Genomic DNA, 20,604 nt, shown 5'->3' on the forward strand with positions numbered 1-20,604 from the left:
CGATCTGTTTTTAATTCAATTTTTAAAAATGTCATTTCGCTTTAGATTTTCAAGTTCCTTAACCTCGCTAAAAGGTTAAAAAAAATAAAATAAATAAAACCCTAGGGTTTAAATAAAATTAACATTAAAATATATATATATATATATATTTTTTGAAAATTATTTTTTTTTAAAAAATGAAAAAAAAAAAAAAAAGAAAAAAAAAAGAGGAGGGGTTTTCCTGCTCCTCCGTCTCCTATCTCATAAGACACTCAGATTAGATAAAACCTTTTATTATTACTCGTATTAGTATTATAGGCACAACAGTCTCACGGAGCATATATATCTATATATCTTTATCTATCAAAAGTGTGTGTGAAGAAATGGCGATTAGGATAGCAGCATGCCACACTATAGCTTCACTTCCATTGAAGTCTTCCTTCTTGTCAACCAAAACCTCTTCTTCTGTTATATGCCTTCCTGAAAAGTTATCTTCAACCGTTTCTGTTGGTTTCCGACGCCGTCGTTTTTCGTCTTCAATTACAAAAATAAGCATGAGCCTTAAAGCCGGAATCGTCGGTCTTCCTAATGTTGGCAAATCCACTCTCTTCAACGCTGTTGTATGTATCCGTCCCTCACTCATTCACTCACTTATACATTTATATATATATATATATATATATCGCGGGATTCTGTTTGTTAGTCTATAAATAAAAATGACAGTGTCTTTGTTAGAACTTATTGTTATTATGATGTATATAGGAATATGAATTAAACAAGCGCTGCAAAAATTAGGTTATAATTTACCAATGTTATGTCCAGGGATACCGAGTAAGTTGAGTAATTTTAGCGTAATTGACGGATTTTAGATGAACCTGCAAACACATCGAGAGGAGGTACGGAGTGTCATACTAGTGAGTGAGTTGGCAACTGGTGATCATTGGCAAACAAATTCTATAACCCCTTGTAACTTCCGGAACTGGTTTTTGGGCAGTTTCAACTGCATATAACTTCCAGAATTTCGTTGTCGTAATTTGTATATTATATATATGAAGTACAAACACGGATTTGGAATCTCTTGCTACCAAGTTTTCATTGTTACACCTAGATCGAGATTATTGTTTTTTTGAATTAATCCAAAGTGGTATTTGTGGCAAGGCATATATTACGTGTTTGGAAAATGATTACATGATTAACAGTATTGAGATCTTCACTTGGCTCACACAAATTCCAGTCAACAGTTAGTTCCTAAATTGGAGATGGACTATGAATTTTTGTTTTGTTAAGTAGACTCTGCGAGCAACGCTGTTGTATATGGAATTCATATGAGCTCAGAAGTAAAAAATTTTCTTCATGTGGGACTTTTGAGATTACGTAGTAGATTATTTCGTTGGTAAGCTATAGGTTCTCGTATTGATGCAAATTGTTTTTGATTATTAAAAATGATTCTATCATTTGGGTCTGAAACTCTACGATTGTTGCCCGTGAACTACTAATAAGTCTAGTATTACTTTTTCCCACCAATTTACAACTCCTGCTGTGTATAAATAAGTTCCATTTACATCATTAACTAAAATGCAAACTTTTTTGTATCCATCTTGTCCTAGTGGTACCATAACTCCGTAAGCATAACTAAGGTGCCCCGTAAGCAAGTGCCTAAGGGTACAAGTCCCGTTTTTGAGTTCTGACCAAAAGTGTTGAGCAGTTTGTGTTTCTTTTCCGTTAAAGAAAATTGTTTTCGACTTTTGGTAAATTTCATTATCCATGTTCTGGTTTTAATAGAAGGAGCCGGGATTTCATACTTCATTTTATAGGTTGAGAATGGAAAAGCCCAAGCTGCTAACTTCCCATTTTGTACTATTGAACCGAATGTTGGAATTGTTGCTGTTCCCGATCCACGTCTCCAAGTACTCTCTAACCTCAGCAAATCTCAACGATCAGTTCCAGCTTCTATAGAATTTGTAGATATTGCTGGCCTTGTGAAGGGAGCCAGTCAAGGAGAGGTTTGAAAGTCTTGATCTTTTCAACTTTCAAAGGAGGCTGCTAAGTTTTCTTTTGCACTTTTAGTGTTTTGTGTGTTAAACTGATACTTTATCGATTTTTTTCGCAGGGTTTGGGTAACAAATTTTTGTCACACATACGTGAAGTGGACTCTATACTTCAGGTTTGTTACTTATATCAATATCTTGTTCAATCAGTTATTTGCATACTTAACTTGCTATGTTTCTAACACATATAAATGTCACTCTGCAACTTTTATTTACAGTGATTATATGTTCTCATTTGCTCTTGTGTCAGGTTGTACGTTGTTTTGAGGATAATGACATTGTTCACGTGAGTGGGAAAGTTGATCCCAAGTCAGACATTGATGTCATCAACTTAGAGCTAGCCTTTTGTGATATGGACCAGGTATTCTATTACAACCGCTTTTCACATTTTGCACCAGATAGAGCTCCAGCCTGCACATATATTGTGATGACATGGTATGGTTGTACCATTCTATAATAAGGTGAACTGATGAAACTGAACTGACTATCGTACAAGCAATGCAGATTGAGAAAAGAATAGAGAAACTCAAAAAGAGCAAAACTAATAATTCACAAGTCAAAGTCAAGGTAAAATTGGTTTGAAAGATCCAGTTGATCACTTGATTAATCGTTTTTCTCACTAAAAACACTTGGTTAATTGGAAATCCTTGCAATCTTTTAAATTTCAGGAGGAGGCAGAAAAGACTGCATTGGAAAAAGTACAACAAGCACTTCTGGATGGGAAACCAGCAAGATCAGTGCCTCTAACAGATTTTGAAAAGGAGTCTATAAATCATCTATGTTTGCTTACAATGAAGCCTGTGATTTACGTGGCAAATGTTGCTGAGTCTGATTTAGCCACACCTGAAAATAATCCTCATGTCAAAAATGTCATGGAACTTGCTTCTGAGTTACAGTCTGGCATAGTAACGGTCTCTGCACAGGTATTGGAAGTGGCAACGTTTCACTACTTAGGAGTTAGGAGTCGAATTGCATAAATACCGTCCTTACTAAGGTGACAATTTCAACACATCTACACAAAAATATATTGACTTGGGTTGTGTTGTAATTCAGTTGGATCAATTGAAAGGTTCAGCTAAATGGAAATGGGTTGCGTTGCCCAAAGTCTATTCGTAGTGCATACAACCTCTTACTTCATTCTATTCAAATTTAGATTACTAGTTAATTACTTTAGTAAACCATATCCAAGATGGTCTAGGGATAAGGTGTCCTGATGGTCTCAAAAGAGACCTGGGTTCAAACCTCTCTGATTAAACCTTGGGATGACCAGGGAATTGGTCTACAAAACGGCCACTGGAATACCACTTAGGCTGTATACTGTATACATCAGAGCTAAAGGCTCGACTTTCTCCAGGTAGCTGGAACATGGATTCATCTCTGTTTACCTGTTTAGTTTACTACTTTAATAGATTGTGTTCTCTTGATATTAAAAACATTCTTTATAAAAACGGTTTAATTTCATAAGCACTTGGATGTAACTGAAGTAGGCATCTACTTACAGGTGGAGTCAGAACTAACAGAACTCCCTTTAGAAGAAAGAGCAGAATTTTTAACATCTCTTGGTGTAGATGAAAGTGGGTTAGGAAATCTTATCAGGGCAACATATAACCTCCTTGGCTTACGCACATACTTTACCTCTGGAGAGAAGGTATAGAAACAGACATGTTTTTCTTACAAGTGCTTTTTATACATAGTTTTTAAACATATTAAAGGATTTTTCTGATTTTTTTTATAGGAAACTAAAGCATGGACCATACATGCAGGTAATAATCTGTTGTAGTATGGTGGAAGATTGTTAGAGATACTTCAAATATAAAATTTTAGGGGATGGAAGGACGTTAGTAATATAAGCATGAGATTAATTACTATCAGTATTTGTTCACATATCACATAACTAGTGTGGGTGAACTGCTAGAGTAACTAATGTTTTTACCATTTGATGTGCTAGGAATGACTGCACCCCAAGCGGCTGGGGTTATCCATTCTGATTTTGAGAAAGGTTTTATCCGGGCAGAGACAGTGAGTGTGCTGGAGAATATGCTGATTACCTTTTCAATCTGTAAATCATATTTTCTATCAATGGCAGTTACCAGTAGATTAACATTGTTTTTCTTTTGTTATTATTAGGTGGCTTATAACGATTTTGTTGCTGCTGGTTCATTATCAGCTGCGAGGGAAAAAGGACTTGTAAGTTGATTCACTAATCTAGATCTCCAAGTTTTCATTTTGAGCAGCAAAAATTGCTTACAAGCAGTATGGATATAAGCTTTTGCACATGCTTCAAGTTTTTCCTTACATGCATCAGGATAGAGTTCATACCTACAAGTATTTCTGTCCATTCAATAAGGCCGTATTGTTCTTTTTAAAATGTGCCATGATAAATTATGGTGTCAAACACTAAATTTCAAGCAAGTCATGATTTTAGGTAACAAGGAACCGATTTAATCTACATACTCAATGTTATGCCTGGAATTCCCGCTTCCCAACTAAAGTTCTACTTTTAGTGGAAGAACCTTGTAATTAAATGTGACAATTTTAACCAATTTGTGAGCACTATTTGGGTTGTGTCGTGTCTTCAACGGTCAATGGGTTGCAAGTTTCCCGAAGTTTATTTTGTATGCATACAACTTCCTAAAATCATTTTTATTCAAAGATTCGTATTATTATTGTAATAATATTCTTTTTGCAATCATACGTAAGACATTGTTATATCGTTATTAGAGCAAATGCCATAAATCATCCTTGTTTATTATGTTTGATCCTTGTGTGTGTGTTTTTTCTATCCGTGCTTCTCCTTGTACTATCTTTGTATCACCGTCTGTCTCTCCGTTTAATATATGTTAGCTTTTTCCCCATCAAGTCTCCCACAGAGAGGACAGTGGTACAAAGACATAGTAATGCCTAGGACGGGGGGGGGGGGGGGGGGGGGGGGGGGGAGGGGGGTGATAGTTAAAGCACTAGGATTAAATATAATAAATGGACTAACCGTAGGGATGATTTGTGACATTTACTCTTGTTATTATTATCATTTTATTATTACTATTAAGGAGGAGGACAAACACTGTTTATGAAACCCCAACCCCGCGCATATCAACTATCTATAGTATTAAATGATGCATTTCACCTGTACAGTTGGTGCCGTTTTGGAACTATGTTATAATTCACAACATTTAGTAGAATGATCTAAATCAACTCAAACACGTTTTCACATGTTACCTGTTGGTGCATTTCCGGGTGACAACATCATTATAGAAGTTTGTCTTGAATCTATTAAATATGTACTTGTAATAAACATTAAGTTTTCGCATGTAATAAGTTAAACTCGAGTTGGTCAAACTTGTGTTGACTTGGTCGAGCTCGACCTACATGAGCTCGAATGAGTCAAACTCGTGTTGACCTGGTCGAGCTCGAATGAGTCGAACTCGTGTTGACCTGGTCGAGCTTGTGTGACACGAGGTCGACTGATCAACGAGTTGGCCTGGTCCGGTCCATATTTAAGCCTATATATACAGATGTCAGGTTTAGGTTTTGGAAGAGAGTTTGAGTTGCAACTCGTGAATCTCTCGGTTGTTTCGTTTTCATATTTTCGTTTACGAACTTGGTATTTTACTTGTAATTGCATTTACTGAAGTAATATACGGTTCCAGTTCCAGTTCATATTCTTGTTCGTGTTGTTGATTGCTTTTGTGTAAGAATTTCCGCACTTATACATTAGTTACTTAATCTTGTTTGATCCGGTGGCATAGGGACTTTCATTACTCAACCACCCATTTTGCCAACATTATTTGAAATATTTCCATGGCGGTGGAAATGTAATTTATATTGATGTGTAGCAGATAATTTCTTTTCCTAACTTCCTTTACATGTATACCCTGGTATATGCAGTTGAGGTCTGAAGGGAAAGAGTATATAGTACAAGAAGGTGATGTTATGTTGTTCCGGTTTAACGTGTGATGCACATTGGAGTCAATTTTGGGATACTTTTTCTTCAAGGTAAGCTTCTTATAGATGAGACAAGAAGTAATGATCATGTCTCATAGTTTTACATCTGATATCTACCTAATACAAATATTAAATACACTTATTTATTTGTCAATTAAAAAAAATGATTTGTTATCAAATTACAAAGCAGGAGAGAGTTAAGGAGGGATTCCTTTGTAGACAAGAAACACTCTGATCATGTATTAAAGTTTTGATACAAAATAGATTCAAGTTGTTGATGGTATCAATTACAAACCACTAGTAGTGGTTGGTTGGCATTATTCTAATCTTGATTGATTGGGTCTTGCTATTGCTTTTAATCAAACTTATGGTGACTTAAAAGCTAGCTGATGCAAATGTTATGTATGTTGTATTCTTGTATCCACCTGTGTCGACATCGACCATCAAGTTCGCTATCATAATCTTTGTGCATAAAAGAGACATTGTACGTTAGCTCCCACGTTCTTTTAGGAACGGTAAATAGTGATCTGATAGTATATTTGGATGATTATTATCCACCACCTTTGTGGTAGGGTATGAGTGGGGAACGGAATGATGTCTTTTTATAAACTTTCCGACAACATTTTGTACCACCGTACCTCATGGTCCAAAAGTCCTTGACCCCTGGTTCATAAGCAACCTTTACTTTTAGTTTAGAAAATGGTAAACCTTTAATCGATAAAGTTGGTTCTTACGTATACTTGAACTAGATAAAAGTATCATCGACGAGATGATAGTTGGTTTTGTGATTGTTGTTGGGAAGTATGGACCAAAAAAGGTTGGTTACTTGATGAGACAAATATATACATCGACACATTGTGCATGAGTTATTATTCATTGAAAAGGAAAGAATTTAGTTGGATGAAAGGAAACATAGTTGCTTTCGGTAAAAAAAGAAAAGGTTGAAAAGGAGAATGGTATATTTTGTCTGAATGTGGGGAGAAAAGGTAAAAAACTGGAGTGTTTGTCTGTTTCTAAATGGTGTACTAGTATATGGCGATGGTTTACGGGGCCAAATTTATGTGGTAGCCCTTGTTTCCCGGATATGGGCAGAAACCGCCATTTTAGTTTTAATTATTAATGATACAAGATTATAAGTTAGTTGTATTAATATAAAACAAATAAAACAAAACATGTTTTTATAACTAAAAATCGTCATGTATTATGAAAAATTTTGTGCATTAGTGCATGTATTTGTGTTTTTTGAATTTTTGTTCATCAGTTTTATCATGATCCAGTAGTCAAATTCTTATATTACGAGTATTTATGTAGTCTAGTTATATGTAGCAGTACATATATCATATTAGTAGCTTATACAATTATTTGGGATATGTATGTGGACTGAAAACATGATTTTGAAGTCGATTGTATGCTAGGAACATTGTGGTGTAGAAGAACGAGTGAGAATGTGAATGTTAATGTTAATATGATGTGAACGGTAGAATTCGAAGGCCAAAACCATATGTCCATATCCCCTAATGATAATAGAGGATCCCCATGTGATGATATAATTGTACAAGTTCCTAAGATAAGATTATGTTTGGCACAAGTTTTTCAAGAGCTTTTCAGGAGATTTAGCTTTTTATTTTAAACTAAAAGTTCTTAAAATATTAAAACCTTTGTTTTGATGCAACTAGTTTTAGCTTTTATTTGAAAGAAAACTCCTAAATGAAACGCTACTTAAAGTAGCATTTCATAAGCTTTAGCTTTTCGAAGGAGCTTTTAATCTTTAAAACTACACAAATACATCTTGAAGTTGCAGCTGCAACTATCATACCAAACACTTTTAGAAAATAAAAGCTACAGTTTACACCTATAACTAAAAGCTACAGCTTACAGATCAAACTAAAAGTTACAGCTACCAGCTATAGCTACTTTTGCCAAACATACCCATTATATAGATACTAAATCTTTGATACAATATATTTAGTCTCTGTGCATATTTAGTCTCTGTGCATAGTTTTGCTAAGTTTAAAAAATACAACTATATGCATGTGTGATGAATTTATTATGTATGTATTCAGATTAATTAAGCTATTGAATCTACTAATACATATGCATGTAATCAATAATCATTTCTCTTAGGGTTTAGATTTATAGATACGTTATATATTTTCTAGTTTTAAATTCTAGCTCTTAGGTACCTCTAGAAAGTACCAATGTTTATAACATACTATAGGATTTTGTCCCAATAACAGTATATGGACTATATGCATAGCAAGTTTTTTTATGATGACACGTCGGTGTAAGATTTGAACAAAGTTTGATATTGTATGCAGTTTTTATAAGCATTTTTTTTGTTGATATGGAATAGAATTTTAAAGTACATTATATATACAGCATTGGTATTTGTTGAAATACGTTGAAACAATATTGAAAGCAATAATAAATCACATTGGTATTTAGAAGTTCAACACCAGTATTTTTATTGAAAAGTATATAACCAATTTAGGCTTGAAGCCTTTCTCTTTTATTTCATTTATATAATACATATGGTTTATACATAAGTGGTTGGTTGGAATAACCCATAAAATTATCAAAGTTAGGCGTTTGTCTACAATATATGTATAGACAATGTGACAAATACGATATAAGTATTTCTTTAATATTATATATTCTTATGTCTCACAAAGGTAGTACATTATTGGTATCGTTGGTTTCCAATATGTCTAAACTTGTTTTTTGGTTATTTCCCCATTTTTTCAGTCCCAATTGTGATATAGTGATAATTAAGTTTTGAATATCTTTCATGAAGATATAGTAAACTATATAAAAAATATTCCACACCACACTTTTTTATATATACTTGTTATATTATGTGTATCACAGCGCTATTTCATAAGATTACGCGATTACTTTGTGAGATCCATCGATAAGGGCAGTCGAAAAATCGAAAATTAATATCAATAGTATTAAAAAGAAACAAACTCTTCAAATAATTAGTATAAGATAACCTAGGATATTATGATTCAAAATGGTGTAATTTGTGCAATTTTGCTACACTTTTTCTTTACCTTGTTCAAAGTTAAAATGGTTTTATTTGTGTAACACACAAAAAAGTAAAATGTTGTAAATAGACCCTAGCTTGTTTTAGAGTTGAGTTAGCGGCCAAAAGATTGTTAGGTTGACGCCTTGACAAAGTGTGCTTTAATGGTGTGCGATGGTTGTGATATTGTGTATCGTTATTGTTTACCGAATTATTTAAGTTTGAACACAAGTTTCGACCCATTCGAGTAGAGTTCTATCAAGTATATATAAATATTAATCAAACTCAAGTTCGAGCTCGAGTCAAACAATACAACTCAAAATATTTATCGATTCGAGTTTAAGCTTGTACCATATACGAGTAATTTATGTATTTGAACTCATTTTTATATGTTTATAAAGATAGTTACGAGCTTTTGATCCAAACTCCAGCATTTTTTCGAATTTGTTCAAGTGGAGTTCGAGCTCACATCATTAAACTCATTGAGATATCGAATCGAGCTACAACCCAAAATACAAGATTTGAATGAAGTTAAAAGCTTTATCTAGCTCGAACTCATTTTATTTAATTTATTTTGAATGTGTAAAAAATTTATGCAATATATACATGTCGATTAAGATTAAGATACCTTGAAATTGGAATGCACTAACAAACAAATTTAATGCTAAATTGTCACAACTAATCAGGATGGTAATGATACTTCAAATCAAATTGAAAATAAGATGAGATGTTATAATCACATATATAAAAATACAAATGGGACCCTTTATATTCTTTAACCATCCATATCACACCCACTTTCCATATTCATATATTTCCATAAACCACCCTTTACTACGCAAGAGTATATATGAAGCCATATATTCATCTATCGATATCACCATCTAAACCTAATTCGATCCCTACAACTTCAACAAACATTATTCCTTTTAACACACAACAAACATGAAGAAAAACATCAATCTCATGTTAAGAAAGTGCAAAACATTATCAAGGCAACTTGTTAGAACTTCATCTTACACGAGTTTACGTTCCAAGTCAACTAACGATCGTCAAAAAGAATCAGCCTCAATTAGCGGAGGAATAATGTGGAATACTAGCACGGTTGTAGTATACGCTTGTGGAGAAGAGCCCCAAGAGACGGTTTACGTTGGAAGTACAAGGAAACGATATGTTATTAACGCGAAACACTTGAGTCATCCACTTGTCAATGCTTTAGTTGAAAAATCGAGTGATGGGGTTTCGGCTATTAATTGTGAAGTTGTATTGTTCGATCATTTGTTGTGGATGCTTGAGAATTCTGATTTGAACCTTACTTCTACTGATTCTTTAGACGAGTTAGCCGATCTCTACTTATCTTAAAAAATCACTATGTATTATATGTTATGTATGTCATATCGATCTTATGATCTATATTAAATTTTTCTTTGAGATTTAGGTTTAATTGTGAGATTTATATCTCAAGAATTGAGATAATAATTTATAACTTCATGCAATATTAATATTAACTATGAGTTAATTACTGATTCTTATAAATTCTATCGGTTTGTCTAGTTCGTCTCTTTATAATAAGTATATTTGTTTTTTAATTTAACGGTTTACAAATAGCAAACGTCTGCCACCAATTAAGGTGATCGATTGTCTTAACCGGGTCCTGTTATGTTCTCATTGAGTATCAGTCCAAGGGTGGAAAAAACCCCACAAGTCCCCCTACCTTAAAATTAGAGAGGTTGATCAACATGGATAGAATACTCACCTTTTGGGTAAAACCTAAGTATCTCAACAAGTTAATTGATCCTTAATTATTATGGGAAAATGTTTTATGATGTTAACATCATCTAACTTAAATGATGTTCTCTCACAAACTTGCTTACATCAATTTTTACACATGTCAAAAAGCCCCCCATGATTTTCATGGTTTGTGAGAGCAACATCATCTAACTAGACAATGTCAACATCATCTAAGTTATCCCCGATTATTATTAGGTAATATTTGCTGTGTTGTTTTTCACGCGTAAAATATATTGTCAAGTTATACTTTACGATTATTGTGTTTTGGAAGTAATCAATTATTTCCATAAACGGGGAATATATGTTTAATGATTCATACATGTATAGTTGTCATACCAAAAATTAAAATACTAATATTAGTTGACATTTTCCACACTTAAAAGTTTGGAGAGTACGTACTAGCTAGCTAGCTTATGGTACGTACGTACATTAATTAATTAAGAGGAAAAAGCGAAGAAGAAGGGGATGCATGCTACACTGATTTATTTCATCGTTTATGAAAGCAACAAAGGTTTTTGTTTCTACCAAGCTGTAGCACATATAACTGTATTTGACAGAAAAAACAATTAATGCTAGTACTATATTGAAATCTTTTAAGATCATATTGGAAGATCCTACCTACATGTTATATCCTTTCTATATTTTTTAGTAATTCATATCAAATACTAATCGAGTGACAAAGTTATTAAGTGTTTATAGGTTAGACATTATGTAGCAATTAATACCAAAATATGGATTTAATTGTCATATGTTTGATGCTAAGATTTTATTATTTCAAGCATCACACGCAGAGGTGACTCAACAGTACTATGAGACTAGGCGATCGTTTTAGGCCCCAAATTTCTAAGGCTTCAGAATCTTATATATTAGACTAAGTGTTTGAATTTTGAATTGAGTATCGTTATATAATTTGTATTGCAGTAACGCCTTTTTTATTTTTGCATCAATATCTACATATTTTTTTATTACTTGTAGTTCAATAACAAAAGACGAGCTACTTTTTTTTTTTACTTTAGTTTATATGGTAATGAACTAGTCCCCAAAATTGATTTCGTTTGAGGCCTCCAAAAACCTTAAGCCGCCACTGATCACACGATCGATGATTGGATAAGATCAAGAGCCTATACAAATCTTATGTTTAAGATTGTAAAATCTTTAGATCAAGATACATCTAACAACATTGCTAATAAGATTATTCCGAGACTTAATTAAAGACTTGCGGGGTGTTTAACTAAACCTGTTATGCTGGGCCCCGGGGGAGTTTACTCCAAGGTCTTGAGTTCGAGCCTTGGTAGGTTCTCCTCGACGATATTTTTCAATAAAGGAGGTAGTATGGTGAGAAAGACTATTTAAGATCCACTTAGTGTGAGACCCTTTCGTTGTGCGATTGACACACATCAGACGCGACTGAGGTAAAATTCACTTGTAAAAAAAAAAAAATTAAAGACTTGCCACTTTAATAAGAGAATAAACAAAATTAATGACATATTTTCATTGGAAGTTTTTTTAATAGCCAACTAATATTATGTCATTTAGAAATCTTTGATCCGTCAATAAGGACGCCTCAATGGCTTATGGTACACACTATTTGGCCCAACTCGGACGGATAGGGCCCCTAACATACTTAACTCCATATTACGAGAAGAACTTACTTATTGGTCCGTCCGTAGACATAAAAACATATTAAATGATAAAACCCGTACAACATTACTTGAACCTATAGTTTATTATTAAACCAAGCTCTCATTAGTTCACTTCCATACAATCCTTTTATAAAAGGAAGTTGCATGACTTAATTTACAAATACTTACAAATTAAAAAGTAGTGGATTAATGGAGACAATGAAAATGTAAGTGTGATCGATCGCAAAAATTCATGCCTGATTCCAAATGTCTAGTGATCACGGTGTGGAAATTTTTCTTATGTGTATTGTGAAGCATGGTATATTTGTGAGTCATTCAGAGGTCTCACTTTAAAGGTAAATTAAGTTTAATGTGGATTTCTCTTTTCATTTTGGCTTGAAGGCGGATCTTGAAAGAAGTTACGGAGAAGGCCGTAAGTCACGGATAAAAAAATAATACCAAAAAAATTATATTTAAAAAAAATATATAGATAAAATAACACTATTTAACGAAAAATCAAAGGGGACCGCGGCCCCAGGGTCCTTAATACCGCCCATGACTTTACTTTTGGCTTTACTCATTCTTTTCTTGTAGATTAGAGGTTCAAATCCTCACTATGCATTCTTATAATTTTATTTTTAACTACTTATCGATGATTGATAATGAATTAGTTATTTATTTATTTATTATTTAAATAAAACTTAGTATGACTTACATGTTTTATAGCATTAAAAAAAATCATTAAAACCTTCTCCGACATTCACAAGTTCACGACTAATTCATACAATAATAATAAATCAATAAATATATCACATTATCACTACAGTTACATATTATTATATATACTAAAAAGCATGAATTGGTTTGCGTGCGTTATACATTTTCAACACTTTTAGTCTCTATTGTTAAATTTGTTGCAGCAATGGTCCTCATCAGCTAACGGCTGTTAATTTTTTCCTGCAATTATAGTCTCTGTCGTTAAATTTGTTACAACAATGGTCCCTATCAGCTAACTTTAACCTTTTAACTTTAGGTTTCTTAATATTTGCCACATAACTTTAACGTTTTAACTTTTGTCACATAACTTTAATTTCTCTTACTTTTAGCACAAGAGTTTGCTTTTATTTAGTTTTTAAACATATGTTTTTCTAACTATTGCCACGAAAGTTTCATTTTTTTTTTACTTTTTATGATGGAAACTTTTAACTTTTTGTCACATAAATTTAATTTTTTTTATTTTTGACACGAAAGCTTGTTTTATTTCGTTTTTAAACTTTTGTTTTTCTAATTTCTGCCACGAAAATTCATTCTTTTTACTTTTTATCACAGAAACTTTTAAACTTTTACTTTTTGTCTCATAACTTTTACTTCTTCTATTTCTTGCACGAAATATTTGTGTTATTTTCCCATTTACTTTTTATCCATTTTTTTTTTAACTTTTGTCACGAAAGTTTCATTCTCTTTACTTTTTATCACATAGTTTACGAATTTTTTGTCATTCTACTTTTTGCCACATCACTTTTATTTCTTCTACTTTTCACACAAAGTTTTGTTCTATTTAATTTTTATACTTTTATTTTTTCAACTTCAGCCACCAACGTTTCATTTTTCTTTACTTTTTATCACATTACTTTTCACCTTTTAATTTTTGCCACAAAAATTTCATTTTATATAATTTTCCACATGTTTACATGTTACGTAATGTCTTCCGGGACAACATCTGGGGACAAAAAACTAGTTAATAAATAAATTTAAAGACTGACAAATACAAAAGCATATGGGTATTGATAAATGGGATATCAACTTTTCATAATTTCAGTACATAGGCTGCACTTCCGCCCCACTTTGGCCCAGTACTCAATAAAGTATCTAAAATCTTGCATTAATATCCATATCTGAAAACCCGGCCCATATTCACAGTCAAAGAAATGATGAACCACACTGTAATTAATTATCATGATTTTATGTATTATATGATTGTACTGTACAACCGTATAATAAATACGAGTACAATATTGTGCATAACTAAAATGTGTAAGGATCATTACCCTTTCTCTAAAGAAGTTGTAATCGAGACGAGTTTTTGGCGAGTTATTTAAGCTTAAGTGTTTTTTTTTCTCCCTTTCTAAACGAGCTCAATGTAATAGTCTTCAAAATTCAGGTTGAATTCAGACACACAAAAAAATCATTGCTCAATTAGTTTCACGTTCGAAAAAATAATTTAGTTATTTGAGTCAAACCAACGAGTATCAAATTTAAATGAGTCCAATGAGATTTAATTGGAGAGAGTTTATGGCCTTTTACGCTATCAAATATTTTTTTTTTATCCAAGTAAACCATGGCTTGTAATTACTAGTATACTCCATATTTACCGAACTTTATTATACAAACGTCAAATTTATACGTGACACAATAATAAAATCTCGAGTTCATCATAATAACTTAATAAAATAATTAAATGAAACTCGAGCTCAACTATTATACGAGGGTGACACTCCCCTATGTAAATAAAAATGTAAGATATATAGGAAAAAGAAACGCCGGGGAATCTTTGCGTGTTTGTCACGTGTGGGAGTTAATGTCCAAAATAAACGTTGTTTGGTCACGGTGTAAAATCTAAAAAAGTTTGACAACTTTAAAGATGAAAATTTGTAATTTTTTCACTTTAAGATAATAATATCTGTAAAAATTATCGAAAGAAAAAATTTATATTTTTCTCTAATTAATGTAATTTATAAGGGAAAAGTGAGTATGAGGCTGTTATGCATTCAACTTGAGTGAAAAACTCCTCACATACTAATATTTTAATATTTTAAATAAATACATAGCCCCCCATGATTTTTACCTTTAAAAAAAGGTTATGTGAAAGATTTTTCACCCAACTTAAGTGTGACTAACATTCTCGTATTCCCTTCCTCAATCTATAATCGCATACTTTAACCTTTTTGAATTTCACAATAGAATTCCGACAACTGGACCAAGCACTCACACTATCTTCCCTAATCAGTAAGTCAAGTTTCTCCCATTTTGATCAATCGTTTTTTATAGTAAATCTCTAATTTTGCTTGCTAATTATATAATTTCAGCTTCAATTTCTTATATTCTATAGATAGATATATAGATACAATTTATGCATACATATATAGCTCTCCATATATAGCTGTAAATTATTTTATCTGATTGTTTCATAAATTGTTAAATTAGTTAGGGTTTTAGTCTCTATATAATATATCATGCACATAAGGTGTTTGTATAAATGCTTTAGTGAAATGATCATCATTTAATGTCTATCTTGTATTAGTAGCTAACCCCTAGTATTCCAGGGGTGAATTTAAGTGTGTTATAATCATATGGATCAAACACAAGTGGACACGAGAGTTCGTTCATCGGGTTCAGAGGAATCCGCATTGGATTTGGAGAAGACTTGTTATAATAGCCAGTCTAACCAGCCGTCGCTTAGTCAGCCGACGCTTCAACCTTATGCGTCGGGTGGACAGCATTCCGAGAGCAACGCTGCGTACTTTTCTTGGCCTACGTCGAGTAGGTTAAGTGATGCCGCTGAAGAGAGGACGAATTATTTTATAAATTTGCAGAAGGGGGTATTACCTGAATGTATAGGTACGTTACCTAAAGGGCATCAAGCAACGACTTTGCTTGAGTTGATGACTATCCGGGCGTCTCATAGTAAGATCTTGAGGTGTTGTAGTCTTGGTACTGCAATTGGGTTTAGGATTCGTAAAGGCGTGTTGACAGATATACCGGCAATTCTAGTGTTTGTTTCACGGAAGGTTCATAAGCAATGGCTTACCCCTATTCAGTGTCTGCCAACTATACTGGAGGTAAAGGTTGCACTATTTATTAATTTATGGATTGGTATGAGTCTTTAGTCTTTACATGCTTACTTTTTGCTTGTTAATCTTTATATTTCAACAGGGACCAGGGAGTGTGTGGTGTGATGTGGATGTTGTCGAATTTTCATACTTTGGTACACCCGAACGAACGAGCAAGGAACAGTTGTACACCGAAATTGTGGATGACCTCCGTGGAAGTGGCTCATGTATAGGTTCAGGCTCTCAGGTATTATTAGATTCTGTAAAATCTTTATTCATAGGACTTGATTGAAGTGTGACACACCACTCTTATAGTATTTTTGATGTCTTTTTCGCGAAAGAATATATATGCAATGGCTGGTTTATTGTTGATATGATAGGTAAAAAGTGTTTGTTGATATTTTCTTAGATTCTATGTCATTCATATCTTTATGTTGGACATGAATATACTGAAAGATGCCACATTTTCTATATGTAGGTAGCAAGTCAAGAGACATATGGGACATTGGGGGCTATTGTGAGAAGCCAAACAGGCAACCGGCAAGTTGGTTTTCTCACAAACCGCCATGTTGCTGTTAATCTAGATTATCCAAATCAGAAGATGTTTCATCCTTTACCACCAACACTTGGACCTGGTATATATCTTGGTGCAGTGGAGAGAGCTACTTCATTTATCCCAGACGACCTATGGTATGGCATCTTTGCGGGCGTTAACCCAGGTTAGCCCTTTATAAACGTTCTGGTGGTTATTACTTGCCAACTTTTGCAATTATTAAACTGTTTATAAGATGCATCAGCACATTTAGTTTCTAAAATTGTGTAGCACCATTTGAAATGGTACAACTCAACTGAAATGATGCTCATTGTTCAACTAGCTAGAATACTCCAATTTAAGTATTAACATATCAGTACAATATATATTTTAGTTTCTAAAAGTATAGTATTGTGTCTGTACTCTGTACACACGCTTTTGTATATGCACATGTATGTTGATACAATAGTAGAAACTGCACAACAAACCTGTGTTCTTTAAACAGTTTAGAAGATTTCTAATTGATTACTTGGTGTAGCCATTATTTTATTAATGAAGAGTTGCTTATGGTCTCTCTAGGCCACCTGTTTTTTCTCTAATCTTTACTTGTCAACTAAAATGTGACATTGTAGCTACAAACAGAATTTATTGGTTAAATGACGAACGCATTTGGATAGTCTGTTATAAACTAATAATAGAGCTTCTTTTTTTATTTGGGCTGTTAATTGATGCAAATGTAAAATTGTAGATTCTCTTTTATACTTGGATTCTATAGAAACTTTTATCGTATAATAAATCCTGTTTTTGGAATATTATTTACCAAGTTTACACATACATAGTTGAACTCACAGCTATTAGACTTTCGTATAATATATCAGATTTGGTTTACATGCAGAGACATTTGTGAGAGCCGATGGGGCATTCATCCCCTTCAGTGAAGATTTTGACTTAGATACTGTTACCACATCTGTAAAAGATGTTGGAGAGATTGGAGATGTGAAAATTATTGATTTGCAATCTCCGATCAACAGTATTATTGGTAAGAAAGTGATGAAAGTTGGAAGGAGTTCTGGGTTGACTAAAGGGACAGTCTTGGCTTATGCTCTTGAATATAATGATGAAAAAGGGATTTGCTTCTTTACTGATTTTCTTGTTGTTGGAGAGAACCAACAAACGTTTGACCTAGAAGGTGATAGTGGAAGTCTCATTGTCTTGAAAGCTGAAAACGAGGAGAAACCAAGACCCATTGGGATCATATGGGGTGGAACCGCCAATAGGGGTCGACTTAAACTTAAAGTTGGTCAACCTCCAGAGAATTGGACTAGTGGTGTTGATCTTGGACGTCTACTCAATCTTCTTGAACTTGATCTTATAACCACTTCTGATGCCCTAAATGGTTTGTGTTATCACTCAGCTTATTTCATGTTCTCTGTTGTTTTTTCATCTTTGCTTCTTATGCTGAACAAAGGCTCAATACTATGTTTGCTCATGTTACAAGAAGATGTTTTCAAACTTGTGCCCTAAGAGCACTTGTTAAAAAGTGTTTAATGAACTTAATGTTTCCTAATAGAATTTCAAAATGCAATTAATACAAGATTTTACTGTCTTAGGATATTTTTTGGTTAATAAGAAAACTTTGAGCTTATCAAACACGCTTAGCAAATGCCTTTTAAGTATAAGGTGGATTAATTAAAGATAAAATAGTATATTTTGACAAACGGAGGCCCTTTTTAGGTGGTTCCATTTTTGGCAGGTTGACCATAACAAAATCGATCATAAACTATTTGTGATACCTTCCCAAACAAGCACATGAAGATCAGGACGTTCTGATTTTGCTTGATTTTTATATGAAATAAACATTAAAAAAACCCAAAGTTTCTGGTAAAAGAAACTGGAAAGGTTAATTTGGATTTCCTGGTTAAGGTAATTTTTAGCTTAATAGTCGGGCCAAATTGCACTACCATTTTGCCTCAGTGTTCAAGGCATTTTGCCTTAGCTTTGTCATGCTCTCATGGCCTTTTTAAGTTGGGCTTATTGTTTGTTGTTTTTTTCCGTCCTATTTCGTGACACTTTTTTATGATTATGTTGGTAGATGCGGTACAAGAACAATTAGCTGCATCAGGAACAGTTGTGGGTTCGACAGGTGAGAATTTATCACCCCCAGAAATAGTTCTTCCCAAAGATAAAGCAGAGCCATTGGGACTTAACATCCAACAGCATATCCCTTCGGAAGATGGGCCAGGAACAGGTGTTGGTGGTCCGGATATCAATTTGTCCCCTACAGAAAATGCAGCCAATTTGGAAGATGGGGCTAATTTGGGCCCAAGTATTGAACATCAATTCATTCCAAGCTTCAATGGGCATTCACCACTGCACAGAAATGAGCGGCGGTGCAGGGCGGAGTCTGAGAATTTAAGTGCTTTGAAAAGTGCGACGGGTGAGGATCTTAGTTTTGGACTGCATTTGGGGGACAATGAGCCCAAGAGAAGGCGGTCTGATCCTTCATCACCAAGTATGGATGAAGAAACTAAATGAGGTTATGTCGTAAGCCAGTGTACAAACCTTTGCAGGTGCGTATGTAAATTATGGTTTATAAACCTTTCATGTGTTGGACTGGTTAAAGATGACGATGTATTTTGTTGTATGCAAAGCTTTAAGCTGTGCGTTATTACAAGTCTTTAAATCAGTGATATATGCTCGTTCTCAGTGCAGAAATAACAATGTGTTCAAAGTATAAATATACTTTTAAACCCAACTATCCCAGCCTCGTTTACGTATATACATTTCAGGTTCAACAGGTCTAAACTAGTGTTAATATAGCTGTTGTGATTTGAACCTAGCTGCAGCCGTTTTTGGCTATATAGTATGTTCAATTGATTTATGTCCGAGTTAAATGTGTAAGCTGTCTGTGTTTGGAGGCCTGGTGGTCCTTGTAACCGTTCAAAAATTCACATAAATGACAACCGATAGCAGTTCATTGACAAATCGTTAATACATAGAAACAAAAATTACTTGCAGAAGCCAGAACTCACAAAAGAACTCTATTGTTGCTATCATGTAATCTCATTTAAGCAAACACTTTTATAAGAAACATAAACACTCATCAAGAATAACAAATCATGCTGATCTTCCACAGGATGTTTTTATAACTTAGAAGCAGGCATCCAACACGCAACAACAACATAGTGCAGCGCAACTGCAAACAACGTTAAAAAAAAAAAATCAAAAATTGAATTATTGAGTTGAAACAATCAAATAGAAGTAGTAAAATGCATAAGGTATTGCTGGCAATTACCATCCTTTCCAGAAACCATCACCCCTGCTCTGAGTGCTCATGGGAACTTGATTTTCAGGGACATCGATTGTTGGGTATCCAACCGGTGGTGGTGGCATCGGTCCTTGTTTCTCCAATGGAGGAGGATAGGCAACTGCAAAAAAAAAATTCATGAATTCCCAAACCGATATAAACAAATTATAATCTTGCACAAGTTAGTGAATTATGGAGATCAAATCAAACTCACCAGGGATCTCTTGTTGATTGTGGCGGCTCATGGCTAGCTAACTCCAGTTATAGATAGAAGGATTGTCTTAGATGATAAGTGAGTATGGGTGTGTGTATATATAGAAATGGAAATAGAAGAATAAAGAGTCGTACAATATATAGCTGGGCCGGCAGAATATATAATGAATACAACACAAAAACAAGAGACTAACATGCTTTTTTATGATGCCAATTCTCAACTTTCTCTTTTCCTTGAATAAATCAAAGAATGTGACAGTTGGGTTTTGTTAACCAAAAAGATTAAAAGAAAGTTGTTTTTGATGTGATGTACTT

The 20,604-nt window shown here is 33.6% G+C and overlaps 3 protein-coding genes across 5 annotated transcripts; all 3 read left to right on the forward strand.

Annotated features, from left to right (window-relative positions):
• The first annotated feature begins 257 nt into the window (after positions 1-257).
• Positions 258-6,289, forward strand: LOC122599353 (ribosome-binding ATPase YchF). Of its 3 annotated transcripts, none has more exons than XM_043771858.1 (12): positions 258-599; positions 1,794-1,982; positions 2,090-2,143; positions 2,278-2,388; positions 2,532-2,594; positions 2,696-2,950; positions 3,529-3,675; positions 3,763-3,790; positions 3,976-4,046; positions 4,155-4,214; positions 5,913-6,020; positions 6,157-6,289. In XM_043771858.1, exons 1-11 carry the CDS (start codon positions 363-365, stop codon positions 5,979-5,981), a joined length of 1,284 nt encoding a protein of 427 aa, XP_043627793.1. In that variant the 5' UTR covers positions 258-362; the 3' UTR covers positions 5,982-6,020; positions 6,157-6,289. The 3 variants fall into 3 exon arrangements, with proteins under 3 accessions (XP_043627793.1, XP_043627792.1, XP_043627791.1); XM_043771857.1 differs by having other exon boundaries at positions 259-599; positions 6,160-6,289; XM_043771856.1 differs by having other exon boundaries at positions 261-599; positions 5,913-6,289.
• A 3,547-nt stretch (positions 6,290-9,836) lies between these two features.
• LOC122602229 (auxin-responsive protein SAUR76-like) lies at positions 9,837-10,407 on the forward strand. The gene has a single exon (XM_043774942.1). It carries the CDS (start codon positions 9,940-9,942, stop codon positions 10,354-10,356), a length of 417 nt encoding a protein of 138 aa, XP_043630877.1. The 5' UTR covers positions 9,837-9,939; the 3' UTR covers positions 10,357-10,407.
• A 4,947-nt stretch (positions 10,408-15,354) lies between these two features.
• LOC122599556 (protein NARROW LEAF 1-like) lies at positions 15,355-19,443 on the forward strand. The gene is made up of 6 exons (XM_043772079.1): positions 15,355-15,413; positions 15,731-16,246; positions 16,341-16,484; positions 16,716-16,956; positions 17,665-18,165; positions 18,862-19,443. Exons 2-6 carry the CDS (start codon positions 15,758-15,760, stop codon positions 19,302-19,304), a joined length of 1,818 nt encoding a protein of 605 aa, XP_043628014.1. The 5' UTR covers positions 15,355-15,413; positions 15,731-15,757; the 3' UTR covers positions 19,305-19,443.
• The last annotated feature ends 1,161 nt before the right edge of the window (positions 19,444-20,604 follow it).

Source organism: Erigeron canadensis, chromosome 5, assembly GCF_010389155.1.
Source record: "Erigeron canadensis isolate Cc75 chromosome 5, C_canadensis_v1, whole genome shotgun sequence".
In the NCBI taxonomy this organism is placed as follows: Eukaryota; Viridiplantae; Streptophyta; class Magnoliopsida; order Asterales; family Asteraceae; genus Erigeron; species Erigeron canadensis.

Coding starts and splice junctions, on each gene's coding strand:
- LOC122599556 (XM_043772079.1), top strand. CDS start 15,758: ATGGATCAAACACAAGTGGACACGAGAGTTCGTTCATCGGGTTCAGAG. Junction 16,957..17,664: donor CTTTGCGGGCGTTAACCCAG/GTTAGCCCTTTA, acceptor GTTTACATGCAG/AGACATTTGTGAGAGCCGAT. Junction 18,166..18,861: donor CACTTCTGATGCCCTAAATG/GTTTGTGTTATC, acceptor TTATGTTGGTAG/ATGCGGTACAAGAACAATTA.
- LOC122599353 (XM_043771858.1), top strand. CDS start 363: ATGGCGATTAGGATAGCAGCATGCCACACTATAGCTTCACTTCCATTG. Junction 2,389..2,531: donor CCTTTTGTGATATGGACCAG/GTATTCTATTAC, acceptor CAAGCAATGCAG/ATTGAGAAAAGAATAGAGAA. Junction 3,791..3,975: donor AGCATGGACCATACATGCAG/GTAATAATCTGT, acceptor TTGATGTGCTAG/GAATGACTGCACCCCAAGCG.
- LOC122602229 (XM_043774942.1), top strand. CDS start 9,940: ATGAAGAAAAACATCAATCTCATGTTAAGAAAGTGCAAAACATTATCA.